Below are 23,475 nucleotides of genomic sequence, written 5' to 3'. Positions count from 1 at the left end.
ACAACTGGCCTAAAGGCTAAATAGGGGGGAGAGTTCAGTTTTATTTTTCTAGGTAAACGGTCATTTAAGGCAATCCCAAAATAGCTGTTGGCTCACATAATGGGCTCAGCTGAAACTAACTACTCTTTGGGGAGCAAGCGTTAGCAAGAGGAAAAAGGGCATTTTTAATTCATTGCAAAATTTGTACATAATTGAAGAACCACAAGCTATAAATATTCCCCAGTTAGGTTGGTACAATGTCTTTGCATCTAATTGGTGCTGTCCTTCATTTACAGCCCTAAGTAAAGTAATAGAGAGCTTCTTCCTTCTCCTGATCAATCAGTCCTTGATCCTTATCTTCCTTCTCTTTGACGGGAGGGGGCTCAGAGCGGAACATCAGCTTTCTGCCAGTCTGCAAAGAAACAAAATGCAGGCACACCAGGGGTTGTGAGAATAGCTTGGGTGTAAATGCTGGTCACAAAAGCAATGTTTATATTGCAAGCTCATGCTCCCCTTTAGGAGAGGTTAGTATTCCTTGATGGTTAGCTTGTAGATAGAAGCTCCCATAAGCCCCTCTGAAAATTGGTGTCCCAGTTCTTTTAATAAGACAGCTCATGGAGGCCCTGGGCTGTCCGGGTATCTGCTAGTGCTGATTTGTCTGCTGGCTAGATTTGAACAAAGGCCCTGCACTATAGCCTCCCCATTCAAAAGATCTAGTTCAGCTGAAATATCTATCCCATCAGGGTGATGCCACGCTTCAACTGGTGAAAGGAATAGCTAGTGAGACAGGTTACTGTTCACAGGTTGGAGCAAGTGACTTGGACCCAGACTTCCTGTCCTTTATTCCCCGCTCTACCACTGGTTTCCTGTTTGACCGTAGGCAAGTCACAGTGGCACCCTGCAATAATTTACTCCCTTGTAAAATGGATACAATCACTTACCTAGTGCAGCTCCGGTGAGATGGCTCTGGCTTGACTTTTCAGAGATAGCAGGCAGCCCTAATTCAAACTCAGGCCAGTGGCTGCTTACCACTTGTGAAGAGCGGGAGTAAGATTCTCTTCTATGCTTCTAAGGTACAGCACAGAACTCATGGCCCAAAAGGAGAAGTGGGCTAAGGTGGTTTTAGGTAGCCTTCTGGAACTGCCCTGAATCCAGTGTTGCATACTTGAGCATTGCAACCACATCCCTTCCAGGACTAGGGAGAGGTACTCAGCCTGTGGCTGTCTCATATAGTTCTTGCACTGGGGCTCCCAGATGGATACAGGGATATTAGGGCCCCTTTACACCATTCTGGCCAACTTATCCACTGTGAAAGGGCTGGAGCAGGGGTGAGGCTATTTAGATCCTTAATGTCTAAGTGCAATGAGATTTTCCATTTCAAAGGTGCACTCTAAGTGCAAAGTGTTGCCAGGAAGTGCTGAGGTTACCTTTTTCTTTATATCCGCCTGTGCTCTTGCCAGTGCCCGTTGCAACCTCTCCTCCTGCAACTGCCTCTGCTGTCTGACTTTCTCATCCCTCATCCTTGCAGAACAATTGAGCAAAATGAGTTAAAATGATGGACCCGGCCAAGTCTGAGATTCTTTTGACCCAGATTTTCAATAAGGGACAAATCCACAAGAGGTGAACGGTCTGTGATATAGCGCACACCTCATTTCGTTCTTCTGAAGGGAATTCTAAAGTGCAAGTGAGACACTTGAGCACAATTGATTCACCCCTCTGCCCCCCCCCCCCCCGACACTTTTACTCAAAAACGAACATTTCACTTCTCAGTAGAGACAAAGCGGCAGTGAACTGAACACAGGAGATGGTGACTCTATTTCTGGCTCCGTCACTGACTTGCTGAGTGTCACCTTCACCAAGTTACTTACCCTCTATAAAATGGGGCTAATGGCAGTGTGTGGCAGAACTATACTGATCTTGCACCTTGTGCAGAGTATCAAATGCGATCTGATCAGAATGGTGAGAAGAAGCCAGTATGATTTTTCTCAAAGTTCTGCTTACATTTTAAACCCTTTCATTTAGGGTAACCATTTTCTGGCATTTTGGTTTTCTGCAGTGATGTTGGGGTTTTTTGTGTGGATTTGTTTGTTTTTGGTGCTGTAAGCCTAAACAGTGTGAATTCTGAGGAAGGAGATTTTGGGAGGGAGGGGAAGAGACACACACAAGTTATTTTGTTACTGAACTCTTCCTGCCACTTCAAGTTTCTTCCTGCAGATCTGTCCCAGAAGCTGATCACCCAGTTTGTGATCTCATTGCTGGTTCACTTGTAAACAGTCATCTGTATTCAGCTTCTCAAGTTGATGAAAGTGCATCTAATCTTACAGTGTGGATGTGGTGGGGAGGAGTATGATATTTTCTACTAATGTGGGGTTAGCATTTTGGCACTTTGCAGAGGAAAAAAATATTTAAAACAGTGTTGTCAAATCTCCCAACTATTGTACTGGAGAATACGTTAGGATTTCCACACAAGCCCTGTTTCCTTTTAGCATATTATCTTATCAGGAATGCTCAGTGTGGAGATATACATTTAAATACAGAAGGCAGTTTTCTTTCTGCCTTACCAGTTTTTTGATTTTGCTACTGCTATATCTAATACTTCATTAGACTTATGGGTACTAATTATGTATTGATAATATTGGGCTTTTTCATATACATGCTATTTCTTCCTGATTCACTGACACATGCAAGTAGTTCCAGGGGCTTCTCTCTTTATCTTTGAAGTTTGAAAAATGTTAAAAATTGAAATGGGGGCATGATCTGAGCGAAACGGATAGCATCACTACCAGAGCAGCACTTCCTCTTACCTCATCCTTCGTTCTTTTTCTTTGGCTTTCTCTGCCTGCTCTATCTTTGCTTGAGGGACTCTCTCCAGACACTCCAATAAGTCATCTAGTTGGTGTTCGATGACTGTTAGCATCTGCAGGGTTCCCAGATTGGCCTCATTTTCTCCAATGCAGCGCCGATAGACATCCATCACCTTTCTGTTCAGACTCACCAACATCCTGTCCTGGAGACAAGAGGCAATGGGGCAGTCCTCCACTGCTGTAAAGTGTCACAGCTCCCCGGGCTCTGAGGATCTGCCCAGTGTAAGCTGTTTAAACCCAGCCAAAAAGTTGAAATTAATGTTTCAATTCCCTCCATAGAACTCAGTGCCACATTTCAGGTGTTGACACTTTCAGCATCTAGCTCCATTACACGTAGGGTTTTGTACAGGGGAAGGGGAAGGATGCTAAAACCTCACCGTTGGCAATCTGAAGTCCTCTGTTTGTCCACAAGCTAGAGTCATCATGGGAAGAAGCAGGACATCTCCCTGCCAATCTCTCACTTGCTTAGGATCTCATCTCCGCACGTACCTGCACATCTGCTTTGTACTCTCCAAAGGAAAAGACTCGTGCCTTCAGTTCCAGGTCTGCTGCTGTCTCCTCTTCTTTGATGATGGAGGCTTTGAGGGTGGTTGCAAGCTGCTTCAGCTGCTCTATCTCACGGTCCCTAAAGCAGGAGAAAAGTCAAGCATTTTAAAAAAGGATCTCGTAGACTGCTCTCCTCCGCTGTCTTTGCAAACAGTGGCTATACCTCCTCCAACCAACAGGTGGAGACTGAACTTTGTGACATCCCTTTCCTCTGTAGGGAGACTGGCTGGCACAGGCAGTCGGTTGAAATTCTATTTCCAATAACTAGAGAGGACTCTAGCTCCCTGGATTAGTATTTTCTGTGCATTTCGGAGAGTGGGGAAGGGAGTTAATTAAATGTTCAAAAATTTCAATATGTCAAAATAGAAAGATTCCTACTTTAAAAACCTCAAAAGACTAATACCCCTCTAAACTATGGGATTCTTATTTGTCATGTTTGTTATCGTAGTGTCTAAAGGCCAGCCAAGAGTGGAGCCCCATTGCACTTGGCACGGTATAAACACAGAGTAGCAGAGAGTCCCCACGCTGAAGAACTTGGTCTACACTGCAGCATTAGGTCGACATAAGGCAGTTTGTGTTGACCTAGTTATATCAGTGTACACATTACAGCCATGCTCCCCTCAGCGTAAGTTCCCTTCTACACCGACAACATAACTCCACCTCCACGAGAGGCGTAGGGCTTATGTTGGTATAGTTAGGGTGATGCAGTGTCCGGTTACTTACATTAGCTCCATTAGAGCCGAAAAATTGACAAGCAAGCTGGGTGGGCTCCAGCTAGATCTCGTCTGCCCCCAGTTTCCCACTGCCTGCTGCCCACACTCCCAGCTGGGCTGAGCCTGCTGGACTGCTCCCCCTCAGCGGGGCTGTGCCAGGGTTCCCAGCTCCCAGCCAGGCTGCCCCCTGGGCTCTCAGCTCCTTGCTCTCTGCTGGAGACATGGCAGCCACTGGGGCTCTTGGCTCCCTGGCTCCTGCCGGGAGCAGAAAGCCACCCAGCGGGAAGCCGAGAGCTAGGACGGGGGACAGCCATGCTCTTAGTGGGAAACTGGGAGTCTCAGGGCAGCACTCAGGCTCCCTGCAGGGAGCCAGGAGCCCAGGGGCAACCCAACTCCTTGCGGGGAGCTGCGCGTGGAGCTGAGAGCCAGGCTCTCAGCCCCCACTACCACCTTAAGTTGGCGGCTGTAAGTTAACCTACCATAGTCAATTTACGTTTTTAGTGTAGACATGCCCTAAATATACAAAACAGACATGGGTGGAGGAAAGGGCAAAACGCACAATCAAATGCCCATGTGGCTTCCTGCCATTTAAAGATTCTCAGTTACACTTGGATTGCCTGCTGACTTCCACTAGAGAGGATTCTCCGTCGAATTATCACCGCTGCTATGGTTTATTCCTGGGCAGAAGTCCTGAATCTAATGCTCAACAGAACGCTTTGTGCCTTAAATAGTAGCAATACTCAGCGAATGATCAGGAGTGAAACAAGGCTCATTTGCTCACCTTTCCTTTCAGGAGCCTAACACAACAATTCCCTAGCCCCCAGTGAGTTGGGGGCCAAAAGCCCAACTTCCAGCTAAAGGCAGACCTCCTCTATGGCAGCACACAAGACAGATCACTGCCCCAAAGGCACCCCCATCGCATGGTTACAAGACAATGTGCTGAATGCAGTTCCTCTGATTACCAAAGTGTAGGAGATGGACTCCTCTTTCTTCATGTACTGCATGGCTGAAGCATCACTTTACCAAAGTCCTCAGTGCCATGATCTGTGGCAGAGGAGATCCCATGCATTCTAATGCTGGGACATATACAGCGTCTTTCAGCCACTTACATCTTAGTTCGTGTAGTGGCGAGAGTATGCCGGAGCTCATCCAAGGTTTCCTCAGTTTCCTGGGAATTCTGGATTAGGGACAGGTTCTGTTCTTCCAGCTCAGTGAAAATATGCAGCAGTTGCTGTGGATCAGTAAAATACAGTGCCGGCTCCTGGGATGGGAAATAGAGAGTATGGGTGTGAGTTCCTCTTGCCTGGTGACTCTAATTTACCAGTTAATTATATGGATACTGAGGTTTGGTCTACACTTCATAATGTTAATGTATAGTTATTATATAACATGTGACACACAGAGCTCAAGACATGCTGCCTGTCCTAAAGCACTTATATTCTAAATAAACAAAAGCAAGCCCTGGGTCAGTTGCTTAGGAGAGGGTGCAGGGATTATTAATGGTGGGAATACATGAGAAAGTCACTCGGGGCATTGGGTTTTATAGAGGGCCGTGAAGGAGGGAGGTCTGGTTGGAAGGGCATCAGGGAAGTGTTCTGGGGTTAGCAGCAAGGGTCAGCATCATAGGAGGAAGGCCCAAAGCAGAGACTGAGCCAGACGATGGAAGGCGGAATTAAGGATTGGGAAGAGCACGGGTGGAGAGCTCAATAGGAGCAGGCTTTGTTGGAGGAGGAGGTTGAGTTTGAAGCTGGAAGGGACCTGATGCCAAAGATGGGATTTGAGGAATGGGAGTGAAGTGGTCACTGTGTAGGAGGATTGCTTTAGCCGCTGTGTTGGACTGACATGGGCATGCATTTGTGGAGCTGCCTCCTTGCTGTTTTGTGTAGGTTGGGTTGTATTTCTTAACATCTCTGGGCAGCACTGCTCTACAATGGAGTGACCAGCCAGTATCCTTACAGACTGCCAAGCCATCAATGCCTATCCTGGATCAGTCAGCAAGATTTCCTACTGCCTATCTACAGGGCTCATTCTCTATTCACCGCTCACCCTAGGAGTCTATGTGGCCCCAAACCAGGCGGCTGGGGAATGAAGAGGGCTATGGGCACCATAGAGGTGGTGTTACAAGGAGGGAGTACCTGGGGCACCGACCATCTATATGCAATTTGATTCTGCTATCATCTCTTCTCCCCTGTAATAGGGCAGCCAGTTCCTTTAAGAAAGGATCTAGCCCAGCCAGCCCTGTTCTAGGACTCATCTCCTTTTAAGGTCCAGGAGTTATAGTCCCCAGCTGAAGCATATGACTGGGAGGGGTAATTGGCAGGTCTTTTACCTCCCTTTACCACCTTAATTATTTTGCCGAATGTCCACAGGTAGGGAGGTCAGGAAAGTAAAAGATTCAAGACAGCTGCTACCAAGAAGCTGCTTGAAACCAGCCATTATTGGCCCTAGAAGATAAGCGGTCAAGACTGAAGCTGACCAACAGTTAATATATCAGCAACGCTGGGTTTCTTACACAAATGATAGCTGTAGGGGAACAGACTGCTGCAAAAGCCCAGGCCCGCCCTCTGTTCTTGGCTCCCACCACCTCCTGGGACCGTATATCATAGGCAGCTCACTGCCCTCAAAGAAATACATCAATAAATAAAAAGAAAAGAAAAAAGAAACCTGCACTTGATTTTCTCCTGGGAGAGAAAAGTAGGGTGAGGGAGAAGAATGAGAATTGCATATGACACGTGCCAGTCCCATCCTATAATGCCTTCTGGGTGGCATGCAGGTGCTGCAGTGGTGAGGGCGGTGTGAGAAGCTGCACAGAAATTGTTGACGGTTAGATCAATTTTAGGAGGAAGCCAGATACATTATCAGCAAAGAGGTAAGTCAAGGGTAGCTGCAGCCACTAACTAACCTTCTCGGGCAAAATAATAAGGGGTTGATAGGATTTCATGTCCTAGGTCTAAAAGGGCAGCTGTTAATGGTGTACATTTGATCTACTTCTGGCACCACCGGTACTTTAATGTCTTTAAAAATAAAATAAAATGCTGTGTGAAAAGTAAGAGGGAGGGAAATACCACAAATGTCTCAGTTAATCAGCTGAGGTTAGTCAGGGCTGTATTGCAACCGTATTGCAGTGTAACATCCTTTAATGCAGTGATGTGCTTCTCTGTACTGACGTACTGCTTGCTACAAGTCAGGGCAGCAAAGATCATATGTGGCACCAAAATGTTAGTTTGAAAGTACCTCTTGATTCAGCAATAGGTCAAAATGTTTAGTACTTAAATTGCAGTCAGACGCTGTGTGCTTAGTCAGAATAAATGCATGAAGGGACAAATTTTTTTTTTTTTTAAAGACGGAGGCTTACATACATAGAGACATATGTGCAATTGCACACCTGCATTGGTGGGGCAGTTACAACAACTGCAGGCACAACTGCCCATTTCAATGGTTGAATGATCATTTGTGCTACTCAATTTGCATATTTAATTACAGCTTTACCAGCTTTGAAATGTTGGCCTTAAGTGGACATTTGTCAAGAGCAGGATTTTGTTTTTTAATCCTTGCCTGTTTTACTAATGATGTGGATTATGAAAGAAGATGAGATTTTTAAGAATCTAATATGCACCATTTATGCTGCATATTTACTTTTCTGCACTTTGCTCTGTTGTTGGTCAGTTTCATTTTTGTCTCCCAGGAGCTAGTCTCCATGCTGCTCTTTTGCAGGTGTGCAGCATTGTAAGTGGCAGGGAGAGCAGATATTTAATACACTGATTTGTTGAAATGTAAGGAGACCAGCCACCACCTCTATTTATAGTTGTTCAAAATGTATCTTTACAAAACTTCAATTCTGGACTAAAAAACAATCACTTTATAATAACAAAAACCTTAAACACATAGTATATCTGATGGGTGGCAAGCATATAGTATATCTGATCCTGGGTCCGCTGAAGGCAAAGAAAATAAATTATTCCCTTGGTCCAGGTATTTATATTACACTCCTCAGTAAGGTATCTTAAAATAAAATAAGCATGCAGTGTTGTAATCATTGGAGACAGTAACACCACAGTTCAGAAACTAAGGGTTGGAAGGTAAGAGAAATCAGCAAAACAAGCCACAGATGGAATGAAAAGACAGGTATATAATATCTGAGTAGATCAACACAAGGCTACTGACCTCATCCTCGTCTTCATTGTCAGAGAAGGTTGTACTCTCCTTCTCCTCCACTGCTGGGGATGCAATGCTCCTGAAAAGGCATTTCCAGTGACAGGCACTTACAGAAATGATTGCTTAAGCCATGTTAAAGAAGGTCTTGTTAGTAACGGTATTATGAGTCTGGCTGCTAGCTAAGTTAATAACAACTGCAAACAACCTCTGGTTGTAGCTGTAAATAGCTGGAAATTTACATTTGTTTTGCACATTACCTATTTGATTTTAAATATTAATTCTCAGAATATTCACAAGGTTAGGTTCGTTCTAGGCTGTGATATATTTGCATTATGGTATCATCTAGGAACCCAAGACATGGACCAGGACCCATTATGCTAGCTGCTGTACAAAAACAGAACAAAAAGATGGTCTCTGCCCCAAAGAACTGACAATCTCAGCCGTTCTGGGTTCCGGTCAACTGTTACAGAGCCATTTCCACTGGTTTTGCAACAACAGATAGCCCAGAACCAAAACCACAGATTCTGAACACCCCCAAACTTTGGGGGAGTTGGGGATCCAAATTTGGCAGCTGAGCCCTGCTCCCTATAATGGGTTGAATGAAGGGCTTGATCCAGTGGCCCGTGGAGTAGCAGAATGCACAGGATGGAGTGGTTCTGCATGTGTGCTCATACATGGTCACAGCAGCGCTCCTAGAAAGAGGGTTTCCACACAGCTGGAGCCACCTGCAGCATGCACATCCCTGCTCCCTATCCCCTGAGCACAGGCGAGAAAGTGGGCAGGTTGAAGGCATGGCTAAGTAACTTCTTCCTAAGCATGACCCCATGGCCAATAATGAACAGTGCAGCAGTTTATGTTGCTGCTGCAACGAGGAATAAGCCCCACGTGCAAGAAGATGAAGAGCAACAGGGTGAGAGACGTTGGACTGGTGTCAGCAGCAGACCCTGCTCATCAGCCCTTGTGGCGGCTGATCCATGCACTTTCTTCCATGTCCTCTTTATGCTGCCATGGCGTGAGCTCCAAAACCCCCCATCAGAGCACCCCCATGGGCAATTTTACAAATGGATCCAAATCCTGACCTTGGGGATCGGGTGGGTCTCTAACAAGTAACATTCTAAGATCCCGCTTCTGCGGCCTCTACGTGCGGACTAGCACTTACTCAGGTAACTAGTCCCATTTGATCTCGTGGGGTTTACTCATGGAACTACTGCTCATTGCAGCCTATCAGAACTGGGTGACCAGAATACTCTTCAGCGGGAGGTAAAGGCAGCTCCTCTCAGAAAAACACTTTCACCAGAAAACTATTGTTGGAGGGGTGCTATAGCCAAGGTTCTCTTCCCTCAGGCAGACTGGTGATTAATCCCCAGTTACTCACACAAACAGGTAGCAAACACTTTGCTGTCCCAGGCAATTGCCTCCTTTGCCTGCATGGCGAAGCTGGCTTGGTCTATACTCCCTCTTCTCCTTCCCTGTGTCTCAGCTTCTAGGTCACTGTGGTTACGGGGAACCCCCGGCCACAAAAAGCATTATTCTGCCTGCCTCCCAGCACACCTTGATTACATCTTTCATTAGTCACGATTCTAATGCACATGAAGTGTAGACACAGTGGAACCCTCTTACTAAGAACTCCGACCTCGTGGAACTCCGTCCCCAGGAACAGATGCCAGAGATTGCCTTGTTTCCAAATACCGCCATGTGCCACGGCAATTTGGCTGCAAGCGAACGCCTCTGCCCCAAAGGAAGTTTTGCTGTGAGATAAATAAATGCCTGTTGCTCTAGCACACCTCTGTGTGGCGGTCTGAGGAAACAAACGCTTTAGCCAGACGCTCAGCTGCGGCACAGCTGTGTCGCTCTGTTGAAGTCAGTGGAGTTACGGCCGTTCAAAGCAACTGAGAATCTATCCTCTGAGCAGTTTGACTTGCTTTAATAAGAGAGCCACATGCATTAACTGGATGTGTCTCTCCTAAAACCACAGAAGGTAAATAATAGTCAGACATCCCCCTAGCTACTGTCATCTGATGGACAGCTCTCCCCTATTTACACTTCATCAGGGGTCTCACACTTACTGTCGTCTTGTTTGCTGAGATTTGACGGTTTGTTTTGAGGGGCTTTTGCCTGGCCTGAGGGAGTCTCTTCTCTGCATGATTTGGCTCAGGGACTTCGAATCAAACCCTCCTGAGGAGAAATCAACACTCTGACGACCTGTATAGCTGAGATGAGGCAACTTGCCGCGTCTGGTCCGTAGTGTTGGATCCTGGCCTGAACACAAGAGGAACACACCTTTAGAAGGGGGTGCTGCACGCAGTGAAGAATGGTCCGAAACACTTCCTGGGAGAACTTACCCTTGGGCATCATGGGAGAATATGAGACTTTTTCTTCTTTCACTTCAGAGGACACTTTCATCGCTTTTGCCTTCAGCTGATTTTTGTCATATTCTTCCCTCCACTCTTTTGGAGAGAGCTGGTAGAGGAAGTTCTTGTACATCCTGTACTCCTGCAAAGTGTCTTCAAACCTGGATATCTCACTAGGACGGAGGAGCAAATGGGTTGCACTAGCTTTAATAGCACAGTAAAAAGCCTGGTTCTGAAGACATTCTATCCTGAAATGCAACACTAGTCTGCAGAGCGACTCTGTCAAAATGGCACCATCTCACTCCACAGACCGGCTCCCTGCGTGCATTCAGAGTCTGAGGCGCAGACTCACTGCCAACAAGTTTTTAACTGCTGTTAGACCTGCACAGCTAAGGGGGGGACAAGCTGGCATCCATCTATTTCCTCTTGTGCATCTGCCACAGAACGGGTCACTCTATTCCGACCCATTACCTCCGCACTGGGGTCCGAGTACATTGATACGGGAGTGGGAGCTCTCAACACACCAGCCCAGGAGAAGAGGGAGCTATGGAGAAACCCTGCCTCCTCAGGCTAGGGCTGTCCCATTTCACCCTTACTTTAACCCCTGCTCCTGGTAAAGCCCAGCAAAGGCAACTGCAATACACCTAATTTGGCCTGTAGCATCTTTAGTAGTAGTGGAGATGATGGAGGAGATTGAAAGAACCCAGCTTGACTCTCAGAGCCCAGCCTGGCTTGCAGGGCTGGCTGTTGGCAAGCTGAGCAGATGTCATTCAAAGACCAGAGACAGAAAGCATGGAACCCCACAACGCCATTTTTAGAGAGCAGAAGCACACTTCAATGGCTTGCAGGAGTCACACGGAGACTGTTTGAAATCCTATATCCATGACACAGGTGCTGCTCCTCCCATGAGACCTCACAAGCCAGCAGGGGTGGGAGACTCCAAACAAAAAAAAAGTTAGGCTGGCACAGCACATGGTGAGGAAGATTGCCTGTGTCGCTTCTTTCATTGAGGCAGTATTGAAGCCACCACTCAAATTAGGCACCTATAAAGGGCTCCTGCCAAGATTGTGGGACACACAATAGAGCTGTCAGCTAAGAATCAGTGCCAGCACCCTATAAGACAGGGCTCACAGGAGAGCACCTCTCAGTTAGGGAAGATTTCCTGTGACAGGCCTCCAGGATTGGCCCACTGAGCCAGTAAAAGTGCGGCCACATGAGAGACTGGAAGATCCCATTCATATTGTGAGTTGCTGGGCTGGCTGGGGCTGGGAGCTGCCAAAGTAGCAAGCTCAGTCTTGCAGATTTGGGGGCAGGAAGCCTTTATGGCGAAAAGATGGCGCAGTGTATTAATGCGCTGCATCTACCCGCCCTTTGCTGAAATCTCGAAGGATGGAGAGGAGTAATGAATGGAGTTGGATCTTTGCTGTTTGGAGAATTTCCTAACCTCCTGTACCCCAGTGAGGAAAACCATAGTTTCATCCAAGTTAGAGACAGAGAAGACTTACTGGATCATCTGCTCTGTGCCAAGGGAAGGATTGTTCCCTACAGTGTATATTCCATGAAAAATACCGTAACAGCATCTTTGAAACCTCGGATCTCAGCAAGTCAATACTAGAGATGGAGATGGACCCAATTTTTTGGAAGTTTTAGATCTATTTCAAATGTCCTTGCTCATTCTCTGTCTAGCTAATACCTCTTCTAGCTATTATACCAAATCAATCTAGTTTCACAGACAGTGCAAGGAGTTTAAATACTACCCATTTACTCCAAGATGATGCAACAAGTGAGGTAAATGGGAGAGCAGATTTTCCTTCTGTCTTTGGAGATGAAGGTTAAGTTTTCTGAATATGGATGTGCACAAAATTGTATATACAATTACATGTAAGTTGTGCAATGTCATGTCAGTGACCAGTTCAGTAAATGCCTGAACATTTGGTTAACAAGACCCAATTTGCATACAGAATTGACGTAACTGGGCATGCACATTAGCCATGATATTGCATATTTCGAGGTGCGCATTCACACTTGGGCTGTTAAAAGAAATCAAACTCCAAATGTCTCCTGGGAGTTCCAATCAATTATGTAGGGCTTGGTGGACATTCTAACTTTGAGAATGGTCAAACAACTCCCTCCAGAGAAGAACCTCCAATAAACAAAGTGTCAGGTTGTGGTAGATATAATATGGGAAAATCCCTTTTCTATTCCTGACATGGCCAGGTTCTGCTCTCAGCGACACTGGGGTAAATATGAAATAGTGCTACTGAAATTGCATCATGATAACTGAGCATCAAGCTACTGCATGGCAAACATCTTGACACTCCTGTGAAGTGAAAAGAGTTACTCCAGATTTAAGCCAGCATCAATGATTACACTCTCTGGATTATAAAGTAAAGCCAATGCCCAGAGTCAATCCCAATTCTTCTCTAAAACCTTCTCCTGTAGTGCCCTCTCATAACATGGACTTTAATAAAAAAGATAGTTACTTGATTACCAAGTGCTGTAATGAATGCTGTAATTTGAAAAGCTCAATCTTTCCTTTCTGTGTAGGCTCCAAGGGCTGTAGAGAGTGAAATTCAACAATGTCATAAACTGCTACATCAGTGGGAATGGCATCCACTTACACCAGGACTGAATTTGGCCCAGTTTCCTTAATGATCCCTGAGATTATCAGAATAACCTGACTGAGCACATGGATGGAGTAACCTGCCACCCACACAAGAATATTTAAGATCCCTAAAGTTGTTCTTTTTTTTTTTTAAGCATAAGGAAGGATGGCACAATTGGCTCAATGTTATTGGATTGCATCACAATGTGACAATGTTGCAACATAAAGTTGCATTGTTCCATTACACAGCTGCTGTCTCATGACAGTTTGCCTTCAGATGACACTGCCAGCACAAACTTTTAAAGATGGCAGCCCTGAGGACGCAGCTCCATAAGATCTGTTAAAGGTGCAAGCTATTCAGTGACATTTGCTGGATGATGGTTACCTTTGAATGCTCATCATTTGTCCAGTAAGCTCCCGGATCTCGATTATTTTCTCTATCTTTGCTTTGGTTTCTTTTTCAGCACTAGGGAAGAATGCATAAAAATAAGATTGCAAATGTGCATAAAATAGTAGTTCTAGTGTGGTGGGTGAGAAATATATAGAACAGAGGAAACAGATGGAACAGCAGGAAATCTTTAGTCTATCTGAAAAGGTACTCTACTGAGACTGCTGCTGACTCTCTGTTGTGATACTGCTTTTGTGATAATCCTGGTCGACTGGACTGACAACAAACTCATTTCACCCAGCTCATTGTTCATACTTTCCAAACCCAAGTCACCTTTTGGAAAATGGGGTTTAAAGAATTTCAGGTCAAAAAGAATGTTCTCAAGTCTGCTATTAAGAGATACGGTAGAAAACCAGCGATCCCACCTCCTCCCCCATTTCCCATTGTAATTTCAAACTTTTTTGAAATTTCCTACCCAGCCCCTATTTACCGATATCTGAAACAAGGGGATTAGAACCCAGACTTTGCGTTACCAGTGACACTATGATAGATACATGGAAGCACTTTTATTCTATTGAAATATTGGACTCAGAAAATGGAGCATAACAGTAGTTGTTTAGCCATGGAGACATGGGCTAGCAACCAGAGCACGTATCCAGGGACCTTGGCGGACTTGTACTAGGGTTGCTAGCCTATGCTGAAGCCTGTACAGCCACCTCTATGCTACTACGGTTACTTGTGCTAGCTAGATTAAAGCTCCCATGGACCTGCCTACCTGTGCTACAATCACACCTTTACTTCCAGTGCAAAGATACCCTTAGAGGTCCCTGAGGGCAGGACCTCTGCCTGGGAATTCGACTACGCTGGTGCTGCTCCACCGCAACCCTTATCAACGGGCAGAAGGGTCGGCCTATCGACTAAAGCAGCTGGTGCTGCTGGCTGGAGGGGGGCCCAGTCAGCAGCTCGCTGAGGCATCCCCCATCACATCAGCTCCACTCTCAGGCAGGGCAGTAGTGTAACCAACCTTCACAGGATGGTGAATACCCCCTTGGACTCAAACTTGGCTTGCGCCAATGGTGTCGCCTGAATGGGCAGTCATCCCGCATGCTAATCAATGTTCGAGTTCTGCAATGCGAAGTCTGGGTGTAACCTCCCGGGCGGGGACCTAAACGAGGGTGCCCGGAAACAGGGGCATGAATCTGCAGCCTTGCCCCTTGCGGAACTCCCAGTGATGCTACTGGGAGCACAGTGTGTGTGTGACGGGGAGCCTGGCTGTTGGGTCCCTTCATGTCCAGACATCCCTGCTAAAGAGCGTACGGGTTGCCCCCACCACTTGCATTACGTTTTCAGTGCCTGAGCAGAGTTTTTATCGTTCTCCTTCAGGAACTCGTCAAACATGGCGGCGTCCTTCTCCAGGTACTGTTCAGCCTTTTCCAGTTTTGCTTCCTCTTCAGCTGCTAAGCTTTCCAGCTTCTGAATTTCATCTCTCTTTATCGCCACAGTGTACTGAAATCAACCCAAAAGGGCAACATGGTGACTCATGCTAGCTCTTCGCTCTGCTTGGTTTCCTTAGAGTTCTGGTTTAGCTTGGTTCTTTTCTGGCTGTTGCAAACATTGTTACATCAAACACAAACATACACATGGCTTCACACTACAACAGTGCCTTCTCCCTGAGGATCTCAAAGCACTTTGTGTGTCTTGACACCAAAGTGCGGATGGGTGGGCTGAGGCATGGAGATGCTAAATGAGTCATAGAACAAGCTAAACATAGAGCCGAGGAGTCCTATAACCCCCTTCCCTGTTCTAACCACTGAGTTATATTAGCATAAGATGGGAGTTGTATTGGTGAATCAGCTTCAATCTGTCCACACACTTATACTGTCATCATCATCATTATCATCATCGTGTCCAAGCACATCACAACCATTGATGAATGTATCCTTGCAACAGCCTTGTGCAGGAAGGAAGTATTTTCTTCATTTTACAGCTGAGGATCTGAGGCAAAGGGAGATTACGTGATTGCAAGATCACACAGTAACTCTGTGGAAGACCCAGAAATTCTGAGTCCCACTCCAGTGCTTTAAACACAAGACTAGCGCACTCAGCTAATGAGGCTTGATGTACACTTTCCTGCTCAAGGAAGGAACTCAATATAATGTTTACATAAATCATGTTTGTAAACCAAAGCCAAATACCTGTAGCAGAAACATCTGTCGCTTCTTGTCTATGTATTCATGGAGGGTCTCTTTTTCCACTTGCTGGTCTGAAAGCATGAGACAAAGTCGTGCAAGCTGGAGGTGGAACAAGTAGCCAAGGCAAAACACAGTGATCAAACAAAAGGAGGAGTATATGCAAAACCACATTTAGTAGGGGGAACTCATTGGAATGGGAATGAGTGCTGGCACTTGAGGCCTAAACGAGCATCCCTGGTGACGCAGTATCTTTGGGTACAGAGTCAGATCAGCTCAAGCTGGGTGTCTTCGTCTGCTGATGGCAGGGGGGACAAAAAACCCAGGAAGTTAAGGAGTAATACAAAGTTAATTCACTTTGTCCTTGATTGGGGAAAAGAGAAAACTCAGGAGGCTTCTGGCACTTGGCTGGAGTCACGGGGTTGAATCAGGATAATTTCTGAAGCTGGGAGAACCAGATAATTAATTGCTTTATAGAGCAGAGCTCCAAATTTTTGTGGTTTTTCAGTCTTTGTTATTCAGGTTTGTGCCCGTCACTGCAATTCGTGTTGAAGCTTAAAAAAAAAATGGATTACAAAGCACACAAAAGCAAAGGAGAATTTTACTTGCAGAGGTTAACACTTGTGCATGTATTTTAACAACAAGGAAGTACTAAGGATGCTGAGGTGGAATTCCTGGACCTGGTTCTCTAATCTGTTACACTAGTTTGCTACTGTTTTAATGGAGCTACACCTGCTTGAAACTGGTATAACAGAGTGCAGAGTCATAACCCCCATAAGGGCCAAATCTAGGTCCCATTGCATCAATGTCAAAACTGCTATTGACTTCCGTGGGATCAGGCTTTGGTCCTAAGTGCAGAAAAATATGGATCATAGTGGAATGGAAATATCTCCATGACCCACAGCATAACCCAGAGCCTTGGAAGGCCCAGACCAAACTCTGTGATGACTCGCACCCCATGCAATGACAACTTTTCTGCACAGGGCGGACGAAAAGGCAGAATTTGGTCCACTGTGTTGTAGTAAATGTCTCTATGTGCCACATATAAGCCTTTCTGTGAGTGCATATGATAAGGACCGGATTCATGGATATTGACAAGGTATAATAGACCACTGTGGGGCCTGCATGCTAGAGGAACTTAACTAAGTTATCTATGAGCTGCTTCTGAAGAGAACAAGAATACTTGCAACTCTCAGCCCCTCTGTGCTTCCTTGTTACAGTTCCTCACAGAGTCTGATGGGATGTTAAGTCCAGCAAGTTCCCTACCTTTGGTGACTGCTATCTTCCAAGAGATACTTTCTTGGAGAGCTTTCAGTCGCTCTGCTTCAGCTGCCAGGTCTCTGTCCTCTGCTTCCTCCTCCTTTTGGAGCGCCTTCTTGAAACCCGTTTGCTTGGCATTCATCATAGTGGAATAGGTCATCTTCTCATGGACTTTCAGTGTCTTCTTTCGCTCACGTTCCTAGGGGGAGACTTCAGTTATGAAGACCAGTTCTACCTAGGCAAGTACTTTGTGCAGGGCAGTTTTCAATGACTCGATAGATTATTTCACAATCTAACTGATCTCCTCATTAGGAAGTTTTTCTGATATTTAACCAATGTTTAAATTTCTTCCTTTTACTCCTAGTGCTACTTCCCTGGAGCAACCAAAACAATTCATTTCATTCCTTGAAGTTTACAACCATCAGTGTGCAAACTGTTGCTACATCTCCTCCCCTGCTATATTTTAAATGAATGCATTTAGTGCCTTGGGTTTCCCTTTGTGAGTTATTCCTGGGAGGGAGAGGGAGAACTTGCAGAGTCTCCTATTCATTTTTCCATTGCAGGGATGATCTTTGTCCCTCTACCCAGCAGAAGAGGCTGATCTCGGGAACCCCTCAAATGTAAGGGATAGCCACACAGAGGCATCTTGCTTCCACAATGCTGCCTGGCTGCTGCCCGGCTGCTGCAGCCTCTTGAAAGCGCAGACCTTACAAGAGCTGTACTGCCAGGGGCTCCCCTGTGTCCTTCCCCACCCATGGATCTGGAGCCTTGTAGAAACCCTGCCAGGGTTGTGGAGAAGAAGGAAGCATACCACAGAGCCAGCTCTCCCCCACTTTCAGGCCTCACCCAGTCCTTTTCTGGGCATTCAAATGCCTCTCTTTTTAGGGACAGAGCCCTAAATTAATCTGTCATCCTTAGCATTCATTTAGTTTGTGGTCCAGCACAAGCCAGCATTAAGAGTTAGTATATGGGCTCACAAGTCAAGGGATGAGCCTGATTAACTGTAAAAAAGGAGATCTATGAAACCAAAAGTTGCTACAGAAACAAATAATTCCAGCAGCCTCAGGAGCCTCCTACAGGAAAGGTAAATCCATCATTATATATAAGGAAAGAAATAAAAGATCAATACAAATAATCTTCAGGTACCTGTCTGGATTCTCAGTTGCTGTTAATCAACCTGGCTCCATTGACTCCAATAGACCTCAATGGAGCCACACCGTTTTACCCCAGCTGAAGATCTGGCCTGTAATGAATGTTCTTTCATGCAACAATTTCTTTTAAGGCTGCCATCCCCTTTCAAATGCAAAGCTCTTAGCTTTTCCATACATTGCCTTAGTCATTATACATACCGCCTTAGCCCTTTCTCTTTCCTTGTCTCTCAGTAAGAAAATATCGATATCCGAAGGGATTTTAAATGGGTTCTCCCTCAACTGCAACTCATCGTCATCTACGCACACTGCAAGAAATAGAACATGATTAGCAGAGCCTCTGTGTGGTGAAAGTTAAAAGGGAGACTGTCAAGATATAAAAATCATGGGCCGTGTTTTGATCGGAGTTGTCTTAGCACTACCCAGCTCCTCCAATATATTATAAAGGGACACCATCAACGTATAACATGGTACTTCTGCTGGTGGAGACAAGCATTTTAGGAGTAATCTTCTCTTGAAGTGGAGAATTCAGAATGGGCCAAATACTGTGTGTTTGTCCTGACGTTTTACTGTCCTTACCCTTGTTTTCAATGGAGTTTTGCCTTGAATAAGGACTGAGAAAGGGCCTCAGGATTTGGCCATATTAAAGGAAATTCACTCTATCAGAGATCACTTTTGATGGATCTACTGTATATAGTTTTGGGAATTAGCACTTTTGCAGCAGATGATCTTTTGAGGAGGCTGTGTTGGCAGAGCAGAGATTTTACTGTTCACCTACGCATACCTCACTCTCTTCCCCAGTTCAAATCCTGAAGTCCTTACTCAATGTTTTACTCAGGTAAAACTCCCATTGAAGATATTGGGAACCTGTCTGAGTAAAGGTTGCACAGCACCTCTAGATTTGGCCCATGGTTAACATTAAAACCTGAAGGAGTATCAGGACATTACCTGAAAGTGCAGACTTTGTTTCCATTTCAGATTTAGTAGAGGGAACCCCAGAGGTTGGCACTGTTTGCCGAGATAATGTTCTAGCCCCTGGTTCAATAAAAAAAAATCAATAATCAGTCATCAATAAATCAACAGCAATAATCAACACTGGTAATAAAAAGGGGCAATACTTGAATCTATAGTCTTGATCCCCAAGTCTTGGTATTTCCTTGCTTTTACATATATCAGAAAGGTGGCTTCTGTTGCCTTTTAATTTTAATTGCAAGATGCAGTAGCACAGCTTCTTCCTATCTTTTGCAGGATGCTTTGGTTGAGCATGTTTTTCAAACACAAATAGCAAGGTTTTTCCAAAGGGAAATTAACACAAGAGCCTTTTGTCAAATCAAGGCCATTTTCTGATCAGAGAAGGGTTATTTCTCACACCTTGTGCTGAGCCATGTGGCGACTTTGTATCAGATGTGAATGAAGATGGATTACAGAGCTCAGACCGTTAACTCTTTGCACTGGATTTTAATCAAATTATAATCCAGGCCTTCAGACAGATAGATGGTACTATATGTGCCTCTCTTACGGAACTAGTACTTCCATAGTCTAGAAGGGTTCATTTCTGTAATGTAGTAATATGTGCACATATAGAGCCTGAGTTGGAGCCCATTTAAGTCAATAGGAGTGTTTCCATGGACTTCAATGGGCTTTGGATAAGGCACACAGGGGCACATTATGAAACATCGTGGTTTGTTAGTAACAAGCCTTATGGACTCTGCCTTTCCTTAAAGACAGGAAAATGTCCACACAGGCCGTGCACCACACTTCTGCTCCGTTACCCATGAGTCATCATTAGATTTATGCTTTGCAAGCAACTCGTTACTAATTAAAATTCTTACTGGAAAGGGCTCCAGAGCTGGAGGTTTCCTGGGACACAGTCGAACGTGTAAAGGACAACATAGACATGCTGTAGAAATTCCGTCCTGATGAATTCTAGGGAAAGGTTTAGATGGGCAGCTGGCTGAGTGTTATGGTCTCTGCTATAGAATGCAAGGGAAATGCAGAATTATCACAATACAGTTATTTTTAATGTAGAGAGAGAACAACTATTGTAGTTTATGACAATTAATTCATAATCAACAGCCACAGCTGCCCTGCGCCTCCCTCATTTGGAGGATGACTCCTTAGGGCAAATTCAGATGGGATATCAATTGCCCTGGTGTAATTTCACTGGAGTCAGTCGGATCACTCTAGATATGCACTGGCATAAAGGACAGGAAGAAAGGTCAACTGCCATTTGCACTAGTTTTAAGGATATTTTAAAGCAGATTTATTTCCATTGCCACCTCTGCTTAGAACAACCTCCCCCTTCCTGTGCATAAAGTGTCCTCCACCCTCCTTTCCAATTCAGCCTCCTAAAACCTTAGCTGTCTTTAAAGAACCTTCCTCGATCACTGGACTGGCTTTCACTCTCCTTCTGCATCAGATCCAACCTATGGGGGTCACTGGGTTAGCACCAGCTCAGAAAGAAGAAAGTTCTCTACAAAATCATCCTTCCTGAAGTATCTGGGTTTTCTGTAGGGTTTCTCTATCCAAGTTCTGCTCCAGGCTAACCCCATTTATCCAAGCAGATCCCAACTTGGATAGTGTGGTTGTGTAATCCATCTCCTGCTGCACACTGTAAAAATACCTTTGGTATGCAGGAAACACCTAGAAGGGCAAACCCCTCAATGCACACCCGGATATCTGTAATCCAGAACGGGGCTAGTACAGGTACAGAGTGCCTCTTGCCCGGTGTGAGCACTTTCAATTCCCACTGAAATGAATGAGAGTGGAGAGCACTCAGAATCTTGCAGGACCAGGTTATATGGACGGAGTAACGATTTATCCGTGAAGTTCTTTGAGATAATATAGTGTTATGTGGAGAAATACGGCTGTGTGCTCGGACCACTCCACAAGCATATTTGAGACTGGGTGTGTATGCATCCTTCACTTCAGATAGTTGTAAGAAGCCCGTCAGGGGTCACACCTGAAACAAGGGCTGACAGAATCTGCCCAGAAACTAGCAACATGGGGGTGAGGGGAAGGAGTTCCACTGGGTATTGAGACTCAGTGTGAGAGAGAAAGGGAAGGCAGAACACACAGAGACAGACAGAAGGAGCAGCTGAATGTGCAGTATCTGACCTGGAAGAAACCTTGAGTCAGCGGTGCAGGGTGAAAAGAGTGTTCTTGGTGCTGTGAGAAGAAGAAGCTGTTTCCTACTGTATGATTCCTTCTGCATTTAGAGACACTGGAGGATGTGGTAAATAAACAAAACTGCATCAAAGAAATACATGACTATCACCAATTTCTACTCCCAACTAGAACATCACCAGGGTCACAAACTTTGACTAGCTACTTGGGTTAAAAAGGGGTAACAATATTTACCAGATAATAAGGGTCCCTGTTTAACTCTGTTCCTAAGGGATGTATACATTTTTTTCTTTATCAATTTTTTATAGATTATTGTTTGCACAGCTCTTTGGAAAGAATGTGAAATGCTACAGAAGTGCTAATAGTATTCATTATTAAGATTCATCATGAAAAAACTGCTGTATTATTAAAATCATGTGGTTTAGCTTTCACCGCCTTTGACATTTTAATGGTTCCACAGACGGATGTCAATGAGTGGCGGGATACAAATCAATTGATAAGGAATTGCCATTTTTAGTTTACTGAACTGTACATGCCACATTTCCCTAGCGTTAAGGTGCAGTGTGGAAGGGAGCTAAATGAAACCTACACAATCAATCAGTCTAAAATAGAATTAATAAGATCCCATTTAGGTTGGTTTCCAAGTGAGCACTGGATGAGCTCAAGTCTTGTGCCAGCAGAGGTAATTTACAGGCAGATGGGTTAGCTCTCCCTGCCTTCCAACAAAGCACACACATGCACACACTCGCACCCACTCAGGTAAATCAGTAGGGCCTGGACTTTCCTAGGGAAACATACTAATGCCTCGGTCTCAGGAAAAAGTTGTATTTAATGTTACAAATCGTAGGAGGGGAAAACCCAATAAAATGATACCTCCCTTCTTTGGCTTCTCATCCATAGGAGAACGCCCCTTTCCTCCCTCTGACAGCAGCCTTGGTCAATTGCAGCCGGGCACAGCCATGCACCTGGAAGAGGGGCACAGAACCTTGCAGGCTTTGCTTAGCTCCGCGGCTTCTTTTGTTCTCCACCCTTGTTTATGTTGTCAAGGAAACTCTCTCCTGTTGCCCGGCAACCGTCTACGTCATAAAGTAAAGAAGGCTGCGTCACTTTGGTGCGCGCCATTCCGGAATGATAGGGGCGGGACGCGCGGAAGGGCAGATTAGCCTACATAGGCTAGGAGTCAGCTGTAATTGTGGGAGCGTGGGTGGCTGCAGTTTTAGGATTTGCAACACAAGCAAATGAAGGAGTCGGGAGGGGGGCAGTTTAGTTACAATTGAGATTGTGCATGGCTTTTTGAAGTTGATAAAAGTAGCGCATCAAGCAGCTACAAGTTGCAAGACAAATCCACTGTAGGTGTGCAGATCTCTTGAGCATGAAACTTGCAGTTAGCTGCAGTCGTGGGGCTGCACAAGACATGCAACTAACTGTGTTTGGTAGGTAGCAGGATTCATTGTGGGTTTCTTGCTGCTGACTGTGCAGAAATTCTCCTTTCCTTGGATAATACACAGACTAGGGACTATTTTCATAGGTAAACTAGGGATATTGCTACTCATGCATGTCTACTTATTTTTAGTGGAAAAAATTTAGCCATATCTCTACAAATATTATACATAGGGAGCCAGTATATCTAAGAGATTAGAGCAGGAACTCCAAGGTTCTAAACCTAAGTCTGACTGCCATTTTCTGGCTCTGTCAAGTCACTCAACCTCTTTGGAGCTCAGTTTTCCCTTTCCCCACCTGTACAAAATGGATAATTGAACCTTGGAAGGGTGTTGTGTGGCTTACCAAATTAACAGCTATAACAGTGCTGTAGTAAAGCAGAATATTACATCAGACATTTCTAAAGGTGTACTGGAAAAATATTTTATCTTCTTTTTGGGGGGAATTATAAAATCCGCCTATTTTCTCTTTGTTGTGCCCAATACTTTTCTGCCAAAATATATCAATGTGCTTCATTTGTGTTATAGGGCTTAGCAGTTGAACTTTCTAAAACAGCAATTTCTCTGTTACAACTGATTTCCATATGGCTTTACCCAGCTGAATAAATCCTGCAACATGACAAATAACAGGATTTGTTTCTAAAAAGCAAAAACTCCCATTTAATTGTCACATATGTTATTTCCCATAATTACTGATTACTAAGACATGGGA

General features: G+C 45.0%; 1 protein-coding gene across 2 annotated transcripts; it reads right to left on the bottom strand.

Moving 5' to 3' along the window:
• Positions 1-155: 155 nt before the first annotated feature.
• Positions 156-22,283, bottom strand: CFAP100 (cilia and flagella associated protein 100). Of its 2 annotated transcripts, XM_067544478.1 has the most exons (17): positions 22,198-22,283; positions 21,316-21,421; positions 20,031-20,171; positions 19,147-19,233; positions 18,400-18,506; positions 17,057-17,249; positions 15,797-15,864; positions 14,944-15,107; positions 13,599-13,679; positions 10,600-10,781; positions 10,324-10,516; positions 8,267-8,336; positions 5,212-5,363; positions 3,333-3,468; positions 2,784-2,986; positions 1,407-1,500; positions 156-391 (listed from the first exon to the last, which is right to left on the bottom strand). In XM_067544478.1, exons 3-17 carry the CDS (start codon positions 20,095-20,097, stop codon positions 278-280), a joined length of 1,911 nt encoding a protein of 636 aa, XP_067400579.1. In that variant the 5' UTR covers positions 20,098-20,171; positions 21,316-21,421; positions 22,198-22,283; the 3' UTR covers positions 156-277. The 2 variants fall into 2 exon arrangements, with proteins under 2 accessions (XP_067400579.1, XP_067400580.1); XM_067544479.1 differs by lacking the exons at positions 18,400-18,506; positions 19,147-19,233; positions 20,031-20,171; positions 21,316-21,421; positions 22,198-22,283 and adding an exon at positions 18,197-18,266.
• Positions 22,284-23,475: the final 1,192 nt, after the last annotated feature.

This window comes from Emydura macquarii, unplaced genomic scaffold, assembly GCF_026122565.2.
Source record: "Emydura macquarii macquarii isolate MOO-44397 ecotype Brisbane River unplaced genomic scaffold, CSIRO-AGI_Emac_v2 contig_968, whole genome shotgun sequence".
NCBI classification, from domain to species: domain Eukaryota; kingdom Metazoa; phylum Chordata; order Testudines; family Chelidae; genus Emydura; species Emydura macquarii.
The sequence above is the reverse complement of the archived record's forward strand: the minus strand, read 5'-3'. Positions and strand labels throughout refer to the sequence as shown.